General features: G+C 38.8%; 1 protein-coding gene across 7 annotated transcripts in view; it reads right to left on the minus strand.

Moving 5' to 3' along the window:
- Nucleotides 1-15,891, minus strand: part of TCF4 (transcription factor 4) — a 389,972-nt gene that overhangs the window by 193,423 nt on the left and 180,658 nt on the right. For all 7 annotated transcript variants that reach the window (XR_008597497.1, XM_054986184.1, XM_054986181.1 and 4 more), the window contains one exon: nt 4,688-4,752. Coding sequence is in view for 6 of the 7 variants with exons in the window: in XM_054986184.1 (XP_054842159.1) it covers nt 4,688-4,752 (65 nt within the window). In the remaining variant the exon portion in view is untranslated. The remainder of the gene's footprint in view (nt 1-4,687; nt 4,753-15,891) is intronic.

Raw genomic sequence — 15,891 nt, forward strand, 5'->3', positions numbered from 1 at the left:
AAGTTTGCTGCCCTAATGAAAATAAACTCCAGTGCCCCCCCCCTTTCTGCATTTCCTTGCTGATTGGACCGGCTAGATTGTCACAATGGTTGGAATGAACAAATTCTATACACTTGGAAGCCATTTTATTATCCAGATATTAGGCAGGATTAGATGTGTATGTTCCTATTCACCTTCACAAAGTTAGCACCCAAACAAGTGCCAAGGCCTAACTGGGGCTTTATATACAAAAGTCATACTAAAGTGTGTAAAACACTGTGAATGATTATGCATCATGAGGAGAAAGTGGACACAGAAAAAAAATTCACATGACATTTGAACTCAGGGTCACCCACTGAAATTACAAGTAGATCCAAAACAGAGAAACGTGAGTACATATTCATGCAAAACATTAATCGTGTTACAGAATTAGGTGTGTGGGAATGGCCTTTGGCTTTGATTGCTTTAATAGAAAATTAGTCAAATTAATGGAAGATGGACCTAAAATTGACTATTAGCCATGCTAACTTAATGAATGCAATGGAATAGCCATGTTTGTTGTGGCAAAATGAAACAAAAAGCCAATGGCACTTTAACGACTGAGGACACTACATAGAGCGCACACAACACCTGTTCTGTGTCAGCTGTACTGGCTCCCAGTGGAGTTCTGGATCAGGTTCAAGATGTTGGTTTTAACCTATAAAGCCCTTAATGGACTGGGACCAGCATATTTGCAGGACTGCCTCTCAGCGTATGTTCCCCGGAGGGTACTCAGGTCAACTGATAAACAGCAGTTGGTGGTCCCTGGCCCCAAGAATGCTCTCCTGGCCTCGACTAGGGCCAGGACCTTTTGGTCCTGGCACCCACCAGGTGGAACTCTGTCCATATAAACAAGGGCCCAGCAGAATTTACTATCTTTCTGCCGAGCCTTTAAGACAGAGATGTTCCACCAGGCATATGGTAGAGGCTGGGGCTAGGTGAGCTCCTTTCTGCTGGTCTCCTGCTGAGCAGGGTATGTAGCCCCGCCAATTGTCTGCTGACCTACATAATGTGTATGCCATCACCCATCCCGTGATATGTACTAAGTTGGGCTGGGTACATGGGTTGTTCTGAAGAACTGCTACCTTCCTTGCATTGATTTTTATGTTTTAATGTATTTAAATGTGCTTAATGTATTTAACATATTTTATTGTGATTTTATTGATTAATGTTTTCTGCACTGAGCCCGCTTGTGGGGAGAGCGGGTTATAAATTTAATTTAATACAATAAAATTTAAAAATAAATAAATAGTGATCCACCAAAGCTCATATTAAATTTAGTCTTTAAAATGCCACTGGACTTCTGTTCATTTCAGCTAAATGACATCCCTGTCAGACAGGTAGATTACCTCTTAATACCAGTTGCTGGCTATGTTATCAGGAAGTGATGTTGCCTTCATACCCTAAAGATATTTCTGGAGGCATCTGGCTGGCCAGACTGGAGAGTTGTGGGATTTTTAAATGTTCCACTCAAATGGACCTTACATTTTTTTTTACCTTACATTTTAAAAATATGTAATACTTCTGTTTCACACCTTAAAATGATATGAGTGAAGCCACAAGCAAATATTTTACTCTGCACTGAGAAACATTTGTTAGGGTCTCAAGAGAGCAGATTAAAATGCTTTGGTAGTTGGATCTGGCCTATAGGACACCAGCGGGGCATCTCTGCTCTAACTAAATCAACTTTTATACCAATCTCCTTGTAATCTGCCTCCTTAAAGAATGACCAAACTTGACCTTCCTATTTGGCTAACATCTTGTTTTCTATGTTTCGCAGCAGGTGATCACTATGCTTGGATTATTTTTTCCCCTTGGCATGCTTCCAGGAATATTTGGTCTAAGATCCTATCACAGGTTAATCTACACCTCCCCCTCCAAAAAAAAAAGAAAAAAAGAAAAGGTTCAGCCACTTCTTTATTTTTAGGATAATCTGAACTAAATTGATATCACAGAAAAGATAATTTCCTTACGCATCTGTTTCAAGAGTTAAGTCACCGTATTGTTAAGCTTTCAAAAAAAATGTCTTAAGCGGTAGTATCATTCCAGAAACTTAAAAAATATGGGTAAGATGACAATCACCATTCTGCACTGATTTCTAGAATACCTTCTTGAGATACAAACAAAATTAGTAAGCAGCATACTTTGTAGAAAAGTGATTTTTCACTCAGCGAGAAATGATAGAATTTCCAGAGGCCAACTAAAAGAGAATGATATTTAGGGGGTGGGGATGGGTGAGTTGGGAACTGATTAACAAAGATCGGTGAAAATTGGAAAAATGTACATTCTCAAGCACCCTGGATAGTGATTTCACATTTTAAACACCCTCTACTCTGCTGAGAAAGCTAATTGTCAATAATTAAACTTTAATTAACTAAAAAACAAAGGTCACATGAGATTTCTCTCTCAGCCAACCACAGAAAAGAGCCTGGTTGAAAACTAGATGTGGGCACGAACAGAAAAAAAAACCTGAACATAGTGTTTGTTGTTTGTTGCCATCCACGAACAACGAACACCGACGAACATGATCTGTTCATGAACATATTCATTGTTCGGGGGGAGCTAGCAGGCTCTCCTCCAGCCATCAAGATCCCTACCACACCACTCCCAGAAACCCTACCAGAGTAGACAGCAGGAAATGTACCAATAATAAATAATAGCTTGGCCCAGAGCCTGGCAGAGCCCCCCTCCCCCTGCTCTTTGCTCCCTTGTAACAAATTTGGAACGCCACACTTGAAAGGAAGACCTGCCTATCAAGCTAAATTGGGCTTCGATTGGGGTTTCCAGGGCAACAGCAGGAGTTCAGACAGAGTTCAGACAATCCCAGCCTAAGTTGCCAAGGGAATTGATTGCAGGTGCCAGACTGTCTGGCGGAACTAGGCTTGCAACGACCACCTGTTCGTTTAGAATGGGGCCTCATGAACAGCTTGTTCGCGAACAGCAGATTGGGCCGTTCGTGGCTTTTTTTGGTTCCTATTGCTGTTCATGCCCATCTCTATTGAAAACTGCAATTTGCTCCATGTAAAAAGAAAGCATGTTACCAAACTCCTTCTCCCTCAGACTCCCAACATTCTCCGCCTTGTCCCTCAGAAACTAAACGTGCAGGAACAGGCTTTCCACAGGGAAAGCTTTACACTTGACAAAGAGCACCAACACTGCAAGACTAAGAAGAATTACTCCAATCTAGGCCCATAGATTTCAATGGCCCTAGGCTAGAGTAACTCTTCTTAGGATTGCACTGTAAGCTCATTGCCAAATCTACCTGCTCCAAACATTTCCATCTGCATTCCGAAAATGTTTCTGTTGCCCTGGAATGGAAGTAAATTCACTTTTCCTGTGGCATACCATCCCAAAATGGGAAGGAAGGGCGAACTGCACTCCGTAACTTGTGCAGCACTTTAGTTCCAAACCCTGCTATTCCTCTGTCTCTCATTTCCACAAATCTCTGACTACAGATCTAGATAGAATTGATGGCATATATGAGCAGGCCACAGAATCAAAACTTGAAAAAGCTAACAGATGCAGGAAGGCAATGGAATGCCAGCTCTAAGGGTGCACGGATACTAACTGTGCGTCCTTTTCAAGGCGAGGTTCTATTTAATTGCTCGGTCTGTTTGTATTTTCCATGGTTAATTAAGCAAAGTTGCTTAATGCTCCCCCTCAACCCTTGATTATTTCCCCATACTATGAAGGGGGCAAGGGCACCTGAAAAGAAGAATGGGGAAAGAAGCATCTCCCCGCCCCAACCCTACAATAAGCGTAATAGTATGCCTCTTTTATAGAGTTAACATCTCTTATAAAGGCTTTTGGTATTTTAAAAGGGTTATAATTCTCCAGTAGTTTTCCAAACTGAAAACTACTGCCTGAAAAAGAAAACAAGAGAAACAAAGCAAGAGGGACAAATGAGTTTTAACTTTCAGAAATGTTTTACTCCTAGTGAAACTAAACTGCAGCATCTTTTTTTTATAAAGAAGCTCAGACATTTGGATATTGATAGCAATTTTAGACTAAAGACACTCTCTGGAGAGTTTAAAGTATGCAAATGCAGAGTGTGCAGAGGCACAAACACACACATGCTAACCCTTTGTATTACACTGGCATTTTATTATTTAATTAAACTACTCTTATTTTTCTAGCTCCCGCATCCTTCCCTTGAGACGGTTTTGCTGTTAGCCTGCTGGCCTTGACTTCCAGCCAAAAACAATTCAGAAACAAAAAGGGACAACAAATCATATTTTCACAGACATTTTTATCCCTCAATACAACCCTGTTTTCACACAACATCATACAGACTCTATGAAAATTATAATTTATTGCAGTAGCCATCCAAAAGCAGGGTCTTCGACATGCTTGGTTGGCACACACACCCCCTATTATAATTCCTTAAGTTGAGTCTTCATGTGAGAATTGTCATGCTGGAACCATACTACATTATTCAGAGACAGACTGATCAATAGTTTACCAAGAAGATGCTAAGAGATTGACCTAGTTACTAACAAAAAGCTGTAACATTTTTATTGGGTTTTTTTATAGTGTATGTTTGTAGATACCATTTCGTTTTTGCTCAAGTTGTTTGTAAACTATCTGGTGGATCTTAGAAAACAAGTTTTAGTACATAATTTATCCAATGATTACAAAGACGCTTGTGTAAGTTCAGGCAGATTCTTACCTGGTGACAACCCTGTAAGTTTGAGTCTCTCCCGTATGATGAATACGAGCCCCTTTCTGTTTTATCTGTTTAAAACAAACAAACAGCGGAAGTATGAATCAGCTCCCATTTTTCCCCTAAATAATGCATTAACAAATCAGTTTGTTTGTATTTTAGGTTAGCATACATTCACATATACCTAGTATTTAAATGAAGCTACTCTTCAGGAGTACCATGAATAAAAAGAAAAAGATACTTCTGCAATATTTCAATTAAACATGTGTGTGCATCATTTCAAAACCTATACAAAATAATAACAATAACAACAACAGTCAATTTATATACCGCCCTTCAGGACAACTTAACACCCATTCAGAGCGGTTTACAAGTAAGGTATTATTATCCTCAGAACAACCACCCTGTGAGGTGGGTGGGGCTGAGAGAGCTCCAGACCCAAAAGCATCCATGTAGCCCCAAACGGAAAATCCGTATATGCGTAACAGCTCCCATCATGCAGTTAGTTCAGTGTCAGGGGCTGCGTAACATGCTTATCTACAACAAACTCATCGAGGCAGATATGATGCCAACTTGAAAGAGAAGTCCACTTGCACAGGATCACCATGTGAATTTATCACACCATTCTTGCACAACTTCTATTCATTTCAAATGGAACAGTGCAGAAGGGCGTGGGGGCTTGTGCTGTTAAGCATTGTCATTTTTTTCAGCATGATAAAAAGGGGGGAAATCTTGTTCTCATTCAATGGCAATTCATGCTTTCTAAAGCTATGGACAGAACAGGCCTCTATGGGAGAAACCAGAACCGCCTCTTTACATGTGTTTCTCTTGCCTGTTCCTAAACAGTTGGGTATATTTATTTTTATTTACACAGCAGGAAGGTCCCTGAGGTCATGAACTTACCATAAAAAGTCCCATAGAACTGAATTCTTCATTGTCTTTCCCACTGCAATTCCCTAGTGAATGGACCTGATCTCCTCAAAAGTTACACTCGAGAAGGAAAATTTTGGATCAAAATTTGCCACTGCCTCAGGACTGGATTCCATGAATGGCCTGAGAAATTCTACGTCAGCTCTGAAGTACGTATATGGAGTCTCTTGCCTGTTCTCTATTTTTCTTTAAAATACCAAGCAGACTATGCTCTGGTCAGACATTTCCTTTACTTTACCGAGGATAGCAGTTTTCCAAATGTAAAAGATGATTGTAAACACACCAACAGAGAGAAATTACATTGGTGAAAACATGAACACCTAGTAGCACTGTTCCGCAAGGAAAACAAGGACTAATCATGGGTGTTGAAGCCAAAGAGACAGCAGGAAAGTCATCCAGGTGATTAGGATAAGAAAGTGACAGATTTAGATAAAGTGGCCAAGGGCACGTCTGCAATTATTACAAGTCCATAAGATCACTAGAGATTAGATTAAATGACTTAATACAGAAAGAGGCAAAAAAATATGCTGTTACTGACCGGATATCTTCCACATTTGAGCAATACAGGCACTATCTACTGGTGGACAACAATAATAGTATTTGAGTCTAATGATATAATGTAATGTAGAGTCCAGGTTGTTTTCCCAATCAAGCATATAATAAATGGCAATAACTAGCTATACATTGTACAGTACATTACCTCTGCAAATGAATCATTTAATTACTATCACTACCAAAGACATGTACTTTGCCCTTTTACTTTACTGATTGTTATTTTATTTGGAATATCTGAGTGTCATACAAGTACACCCACTGAGAAATAAAAAGCTTGTAATTTTTTTTTTCATTTAAAGCTCTGAACTAAAGAGGAAAAAAGAAGCCCAAGTTTTGTTTCCTAGAGACAGTGCTGAATAAAAGTTTTAAACACAAAAAAATAGAGTTTTCACTCAAAAATACATACAAAATACCATTTAATATGTTTGTCCAATACAGCTGGGTTTCCCTAGAATAACAGCCTATCATACATGGCCTTTTAATATGTAAAAAAGTCACATTGTAAAATTGTGGTTGTAGCTTTTCTCACAGTTCTTAACATACCCTCAACATACATTGTTTGCTTGACTGTTTGTATTCAGTTTCATCTTTCTGTTTACAAGTTCAGAGGAGAATTCATACTCCAAGTCCTTGGAAGGAAGTAGAAGCACACACACCCAGCCCCACACTCAACCCTGTAATATTATATGGAGAGGCAGGGAAGGAAGTGGAGAAGACCATGCTGGTTGGCTAGAAGTAACAGTATAAAGTCTCCTCTGCTACAGGTACATAAATCCTAGAAGTGCCTAGAGGTACAAGCCAAAAAGCTCATACCCCGAGGGCCACAGTCAAGCGCTGAGAAGATCCACTAGCAGAAAGTGCAAGGAAGTAATAGCCCTACGCATCTTCTCTAGCACTCATAAACAGAGGTTTTAATAGGCATACTACTAACAAGCAACAGTTGAGTGGAAAGACTTAGCATACTTGATTGGGGGGGTGGGGGGGCAGTAATGGTCATGATGGATTCAGATCTTGACTATTTCAGCCAGTGATTAAACAGGGAAAATAAAGACCCTGAAAGTAAAAGAAACTTTGCGAATCTTCATTCACATTGTTAACTATGGGACAAAGTTCCTTTAAAGCTATTTGGTGAAGAGAAACAATAAATTTTAAAGGGGGGGAGGGGAGAGGAATAAAGGCAACAAATTCAATCTATTTCACAAAGAGCTCGAGGAATGAATCCCATTTGCTGCCTGCGGATACCTGTTCTCCTTCTTCGTCTTAGTATCATATCACATACAGACGGCCTCATTTTAATTTCAGTAGTTAAAAAATATTTATCCAGATACAAAAATAAACCCACTGCAAATTACAACTTGTCAGGGTTAAAATCTACTTCTGTTTGTGTGGGGGAGGATAAGAGAACAGCACAGACATGAATCATTCTCAGTAATTTGAGTGTTTCCATGACATCAATGGGCACTCGTCCAGGACTCTGTCGAAGCCTGTGAGGTACCAAAGAGACACAGCAACCAGCAGGAGGTTGACTTTTTTTTTTTTTTTTTAGGATTACGCTCCTTGTAAAGATTTCATCGGTAGCATCCACTTTTACCACTCGAAAGATAGTTTTGGAGATCATGAGTGAATACCTTTCATCCTGATAGCGTAAGCCTTTAATTTTCATTATATCTTTATTTTTCTTCCCCAATCAAACCTGAAATCTGTCTTTGCTTCTGAGTAAGAGCAAAAATCACCAAAATTCAGAGGAAATTATATACACTTCTACAAATTAATTGTTATTACGAAACTGACTTTTTTGTAATGACATTTCATTTTATGGAGAAAAGAATTATTTATATATATATTTTTAAAAAACCTGTCCATTTAAAATTAGCTACACTATGTTGATTTTCTGCTTAAAATTCACTGGCACATTTATTTCAAATAATAAAATTGGAAAGAGTGTTGATAATATTCTAGAGTAAGGTTTTTAAGTAACTATTTGAGTGCATGAATGAAAAAGGGCTCACCCAGAATCTCTACACATACTGTATAGTATACAGCGTTCTCAGGTGCTTAGATCCAGCAATCTAGAATATATATTTTTAACTGCAGCAGTATGAATGATTGTTTGTTTTTAAGGGGGTAGGAAATCTGTTTTAAAAGAGAATGTAAAAACTCGATGCACTCACTGCGGAATTTTCGAGACAACCCTCCAGTATACTAGAATGCGGCAGCCGCTGCGGATATTTTTTGGCACAAAGACAGTGGTGGCCGTGCCAAGCCCCATGGCTACAACTACTCAAAAGAGGCATAAGGGTAGCATTAATCGCTCAAGTCTTTTACTGCATGGAGTACGACTGTCCATATTTTTAAAAAAAAACTAAATGTAACCATTAGTAATTTTTGTACAAATTGAGGGCGGGGGGGGAAGTATCAGAAACCAACCAATAAAGACACTAGTCAAACATCCGATTAATAATTTCTCACCCGAAAGGACCACACATTAATATCATAGCAATGGCTAAAACAAAAGACGTGTCTTTACATGAGAACTGAATCATTGTTTCCCAAGAGAAGCTGATCCTGTGAAGCATGCAGTGCCCATCAGAATTATTCACAGGAGATACATTATTAATAGTGATACTAATATTTTAAATTTTTTTAAATACATGAATGGACAGAATGCACACTACCCAAAATACATACAAAGAAGAACAGACTCAACTGCAAAGCCTCTTTCCCATATCCTTGCATCCAAGATATATAATAAACGATGCTTTTCAAAACTGAACTCAAATGACTGCTGCTTACTATGCATTTGCAAGCGTTTGAGCTGTACTGTAATAAAAAGAGAAAAAGAAAAAAGGAAGCCATATAGGATTTCCAGTCAGTCAATGAAGAAGCCAGTTGCCTTTCCATGGTGCGCTTTGAAAAATTAATCAAATTAAGTAGAAAATTTAAGCAACTTCCAAAAGAATAAGTGCAAGTCATCCAACTCTCACACAAACATTTCCCCCCTTTGCTCTGAAAATGATGGAAAATAATGAAGCACAGGGCAATTCCTTTCTGCCTGCTGAGGGAAATGGAAGAACGGCTACTGGTCTGAGGGATTTGGCCTCAGTATTTGTGTTGATCTTACATCTTAAATTCTGAGTTGAGCTCAAGCTGAAAAATCCAGATACAACTACAGATTTGCAGCTTTGCTTTTAGATGAGAGATCATGATAAATGATGGAAAAAGTCCACTAAAAATGGGGTGTATTTCAGTTCTTGGTTTGAGAACAACTTCCATCAAGTTCCATTTCCAATTTCATTGCCACACCATCATTTCTTCTGTTGAGTTCACCTGTTACTTAAAATTATTAGGCAATGAAAATGAATATCCAGCAAAGCCGGGGGGGACTAACGTGAGGAGGAGAGGCATCATATTTCTCTACAGTTTCAACACCTCTATTACATAGAATCTTGTAGGTATGGCGGTACGCAAAGAGCCATGCCTGAAAAGTGGGATAATCCCCACCTATGTGGGGTCACTGTGTGGTAATCACATTTTTAAAATAGTAGATTCAAACAAAAAATATTATGGCACATATGCCGCTAGCTCTGTGATGGCTGAAATGGCTTTTGGATTCAGCAAAGCCACCTTGTTTCCACTCCTGTTCCCATCACATGACCTGCAGAAGTAAAAGAGCATGCTACCGATTTCTTTTAGTGCACATTTTGAATGTACACACACACAATAGACTGCTTTAGAGAGGATTAGACAGAGTCACGGAGGATAGATCTCTCAGTGGCTACTAGCCATGGTGATTAAAGAGAACCTCCAGCAAACTTCTCAATATCTGTGCCAGGAGTCAATATGAGAGGAAGACCTCAGCCTCTATGCCCTATTGTTGACGCTCCTAAGCCACTGGTTGGCTACTGTGTGAGACAGGATGCTGAACTTAATGGACAGCTGGTATGACCCAGCAGAGCTCTTCTTATGTTCTTACGGTATTCTTTACTTTCATACATTAACATCCCTGTGGTGATTCTAGAATGATTTGTTTTACTAATCCTAGTGCCCTCAAAGAAACAAACACACAGTTTTTTCCACCATTGTATACTTGCTAAATTTTGTCCATTTCCATACAAGTTTTTTCTGTAAGACATGACCACCTTGAATATGACAATGGTAGCTTTGACAGGTGTGGAAATGGCAATGCAACATTACTTGCCCAACTGAACATAATCCTAAAACAGCAACTGCATGAAAGCAGCAGATTACCTATTCATTTTAAGGGAACATATCGTTTCCATAACACGAAAATGAATAAAAAATACATCAAGGAACCTCTTACATCTGCATATCTGTATTCGGAATCAGAGACTTTATCTCATCTTGTTTAACTTGAATGTGTGATAGGTATAAAAGCCAGAGAATATTTTAGAAAAAAAATTATGAACATATTAAAAAAGTTAGCCAGAATATCTGTGTGCTGTTTTACTGGTGCCAAATACAATCACACTCCAAAAAGGCAATTCTAGATATAGATGCAAGAGCTGTTTAAAACATAACTTAATCTCTATCTAATACTAGTTAAACTCAAACACCCAAAAAACAAAAACTTTATCTTGAAATCATGGTTACAACAATTCATAGAACATCTGTGGGCTTACATACTCAAGCCTCCTCTCTTATATGAAAACTTACTTGCTTTCTGGGTTTGCTCCAACTATAGGTTACCATTAAAAGTGAAAGAGACAAACTATGGAACTGGCTACAAATCATGCTCTCCAAACATGGTTTGTATAGAGTTTGCAAAACGTGATCAAACTCAACCCCTGATAAGCACTAATCATAGTCTGCTTGATTTAGATCTCACAGAAAAATATGGTTAGAAAAACCCATTTGCATTTCACAGGGGATCAGGAGAGAAATGAGCGGTACACAATTTTTGTTCACCTCCCAACTATGGTTTAGAGTTCAGGTTATGTGACGTATAGATTGAATCACTGTATAAACATAGCTAAAGAACCAAGATGGCACAACTCTATAAGAAGTTCAGATACTCCAGAGATGCAGCAAAACACCAAAGAAAGTTGTTGTTTTCACAAAATGAAAGTCTTTAATGCATACAGTGACATGCAGTAAAGATTGATGGTTCCTAAAGAGACATTACAATGCCAACGCAATGTGCTATTACAACAGGAGATTGTACAGCTTACAGAGCCATTACAAGACAAAGGAAATGAAACCTTTAAAGCTGCACTTAATGTAAGGGTGCTTCTAGGTGGACAATTTTCTGAGTGATTTGGTGTTTCTGACACCTTCAAACCACATAGCAACTGTACTAATTCCTGTGTCAAAAAGAAGATTGTGGGAATAGCAACATTAATATGTGTGGCAGGTTTGAAAGCAGAATATTGCACAAAATTCCCACGCTGGTTGGAACCTCTTCTCTGTGGCGCCTCTTCCTGAACTTCTAAGAGACCAGCATTGAAGCAGTTGATGCTTGTACAAGCCCTGAAGTGAAGTTAAACTAAAATTCCAAAATAGAAAATTGTTATTTAATATTTCAGAAGGCAAATATATGTCCCTAGCAACAAATTACTTGTCCGTCTTTTTTTCCCTTAAGGGCTAAGGTTTGGTCCATATATAAACACCACATCATGGCTAGTCACTACATACCTACTAAAATCTTCAATATCACTAGTAATCCTCCCAGAGACATATTTACACCCAATACTTTCCATGTTTCATTTAAACCAAGTAACACAGATAAAAATCCCAGATTTCCAGGGATAAGAGTCATACCTTATGAATCTAGGATCATGTGACAAAAAGTCAAAAGTCCAGCTAATACAGCAATGGTAGATAAAAAGTGATAAACTCTTGCCCAAATTAGGATTTCTGGTGTATGCCCCATAGTAGTATCAACTTCAGCCATTGTAGGTAACAGTTTTTCTGAAAGATATCTTTTGAGGATGCAGTATCTCAGGGTATTGTGAACTCTGGGGCTACTGAAGCAGTAAACATTTGATAATCTGGTATTCACTGACACATAACCACATCTGTGTAACTATCTCAAGTTGACATTCACAAGTTATTCCTGTCTGAACAGTATTTCCTTACATCCAATATAATGAAAAACAGGACTGGAAAAACCCCAAGCATCTGGTCACCAAAAAACCTGATATATTTAGGTAAAAATATACATTTTTTAAGCCATGCACAAGGCTTTTGTCTAAATATTTGATGCTGGAAGCTTTGAATATTCTTCCAGTCCTGAGGTTTCCTAAGGGAACAACACCCTCAACAATTACTAAGTACATATATTGTTTCAAGCACAGAGCATTTGGGAGGATTTTGGCCTTAAACAGCACTCAAACAATGTACCATTCCTTAAATGAAATATTCAGTAAACAGCTCTGAATACACTGGACAGGACGCAGTGGTGCATTTAGTTGGTGCAGGAACTGAGAACAATACAAATGTAACATGCTCCTGTAATTCAATTAAGCGTTTAAACAACAACAAAAAAAGATTGTTGCTTTCCAATGGCCTTTAAAGCAATTATATTTCATCTGTGATAGACTTCTAAATTTAGGAACTGCTTCTTCCATTAAAATGAAGCTGAGATAACCCATCAGATACCACTTCATGAAGAAGTGTCAATGCCAATTTTTGATTGATTCCAAAGGTCTCTCGTTTATCCTTTTGGCTAACTGTGTGTGCACAACTGTATTTTTATTGTTTATCTAAGAGCAAAACTAGATGATGTGGTTTCTCCAGGGATGCTTGGAAGCCCTTCCACCATGGTGTGGTCCTCCTGAGTGCAACAGGGCCCCTGCAACAGCTGTAAACGGAAAGAAGTCTAGAAGCAAAATGATGGCAGCATCTCTGGTCATCTACAGATACCGTATCGTCTAGTTTAGCCCCCCCAGTCTCAGGATTTGAAATACAGAGTGGGGGACTGGAAGTGACAGAAAAAAATATATTTGGAGAAGTATTTTGTATCTTTTTTCTGCTTAAGAACAAATCAAAATCAGAAAAGAAGTCCAAATTAGGCCTAGCGCATGTCCCATTTTAAGAATATTTAAGCTGTATTCAAATACCATGCCAAGTCTAGTTTGCAAGTACAATGCATGCCTGTCTCCTCATCTATCCCCTCCCTTCTCACACAGACAATGACGAAGGACTCCTAGTTTTAAACCAACTCCAGTTTGTTTCTGATGTATGAATGCAGGTCCATGGCTTAACTGGAGTTAAGTTTTTCCACATGCTTGGATTAAACGTGGGTTTAGCATCCTGGTTTGTGAAGAGGAATATTAAGCTGGCTAAGCTACAGATGTGTGTTTATTCATTACAGGTAAGTAGACTTGGTATTAAATTCCTTCATCGCATTCCACACAAGGGAGAAAGTAGGTGTGTGCACAAGCCTTCAGTTTGAGACGACATCTGAGCACAGCCTTATTCTAGAAAATCACTGTCCTGTTTTTTCTCCCCATCTTCAAATCACCCGATAAGGTAGCCATTGAAGTTTAGGCAAGAGGCACATGTAACAGCAAAGCATGGTTTGCGATTATGGGAACAAACCGCAGCTGACCTCCTTCCAACTGGACCTTGGAGATGACTAACATAGTGGAACATCAATTAACATCAACAAAGAACTGCTGAGGAAGGGCTGTTAGAATAAAGCACTGCTCCTCATAAAGTTGTAGTGGACACCTGATCTCTTTAGTTGGGCTCAGAAGAACTAACAGCCCCATTTTATCCTGATATTTTAAACCAAGCTCAGGTGTAACAAATTTGCAAAATCTTGACAATTTAACGCAATATAAAGCAATCCACAATTTGTTAGGGAGTTGTACCACAAAGGTTTGTTAAGTATCTGGAAAGCTAGGTTTTAAGGTTACTTGGTAAGAAAGTCATTTTAAACAAATCGGCTACTGATCCATGAAAGGAGCACGATTGAAAGGCAAAGCCCACACATTATGGGACCGGGGGAGTTTGGGGGTTTGCTCACCGTCTAACTTCTCCCTTCCCCCCTTCATTTATGTACAGCTAGAAAACCGCAGCAAACCATAGTTTGTTTTATCCAATTCCTAAGCGTTTTGTTCTTTGCCCTCCGATGAGAGTTCAAAGCCAGGATGAAACCATGGTTTGGAATCCAGTTTTGCGGGACAGAAAAGAAACAACAGTACTTAATTTTCCAGCTGTACACGAAGGGAGGAAGAAGAGAAAAAAACACATGAGCCTAGGGACTCCCCCGGTTTGTTCCCATAATCGCAAACCATGCTTTGCTGTTACATGTGCCTTTTGCCTAAACTTCAATGGCTACCTTGTCAGGTGATTTCAAAAGATGTTTTGACTGACTGATACACTGTTAGCCACAACAGCTAAGTGACCCTTCCATGTTCACATATGATATAGGAAAAGGGTAGACGGTGGCTGACTTCAGATCCTACTTGTGGACTTCTCAGAGGCATTTGAATAGCTGCTGAGAAGTTAGGTGGCACCTTGGTCTTATCCAGCACCACAGCAATACTTACATTCTTACATAAGTACACTTACATCCAGCTAAACTTTTATAAAAACAAACTGTGCAAGTCAGGGAAACGACTCAGAAGATAAGTTTATAAGCCTTATCTTTAGGATAATGGGTAAATCTGCTTTGGATCATAATGAAGAGAAATCTTTATTCTAACCAGAGGGCTGCCTTTGTCCTAAGATTTTATGCTGTAGCATTGCCTGAGGCATTGGAGAGACAATAGATGATACTCAGCTAGATGAGCCAATTTAGTTTGGCATACCATGTCCATATTCTGGGAGAATGGGTAACAAAATGAAAGATCTAGAGGAGTTAGCCGTGTTAGTCTGTAGTAGCAAAATAGAAAAGAGTCCAGTAGCACCTTAAAGATTAACCAACTTTACTGTAGTGTAAACTTTCGAGAATCAGAGTTCTCTTTGTCAGATGCATCTGATGAAGAGAACTGTGATTCTCGAAAGCTTATGCTACAGTAAAGTTGGTTAGTCTCAAAGGTGCTACTGGACTCTTTTCTAAAATGAAAGATGAAACTGACTAAATGTACATGTAACAACATCATCAACAACAACAGTGTGCTCATATACCACCCTGCTAGACAGAATAGTACCCCATTTAGAGGGGTGAACAAAGTCAGTGTTATTGTTATCCCCACAGTACAGCTAGTGAGCTGGGACTGTGAGGAGCAGCTTATCCAGGGCTACCTTCTGAGCTCATGATGGTAGTAGTGGGATTCAAACCAGCAGAGTGCAGATTCACAGCCCAATCACTTAACCACTATGCTACAGTAGCAGAAGGGGGGGGAGGATCCAACTCCACCTACATAGTGAACTGGAAGTGACCATCCAGGAAATTTCATGATGAGAGATTATTAGGAAAATAATGGAATAAATTTTTAAAATCACATTTCTTATATAAACCAATGGTATGGCAAACTCTATACTGTTCTGGCTATATTTAAAAGGTTATCATCAAGCTGTAAAAGGTGCAGAAAATGGCAAAAATATGATGAAGGATTTAGAGTTCTTTGTACTAGTGCTAACAGTATCTAGGCCTTTTTATCTTAGAAAAAAAATTAAAGGGAGACAGGATGGAAGTGTATATAATTATTAATGATGATCTTACAAACTACATAATATGAGCCTTATGATAATTAAAGATCTCATTTATTCAGATACATACACAAATGTAGTCAATTATTTATTTATTTACAACG

The sequence above is a fragment of the Eublepharis macularius genome, chromosome 8, assembly GCF_028583425.1.
Source record: "Eublepharis macularius isolate TG4126 chromosome 8, MPM_Emac_v1.0, whole genome shotgun sequence".
Classification (NCBI taxonomy): domain Eukaryota; kingdom Metazoa; phylum Chordata; class Lepidosauria; order Squamata; family Eublepharidae; genus Eublepharis; species Eublepharis macularius.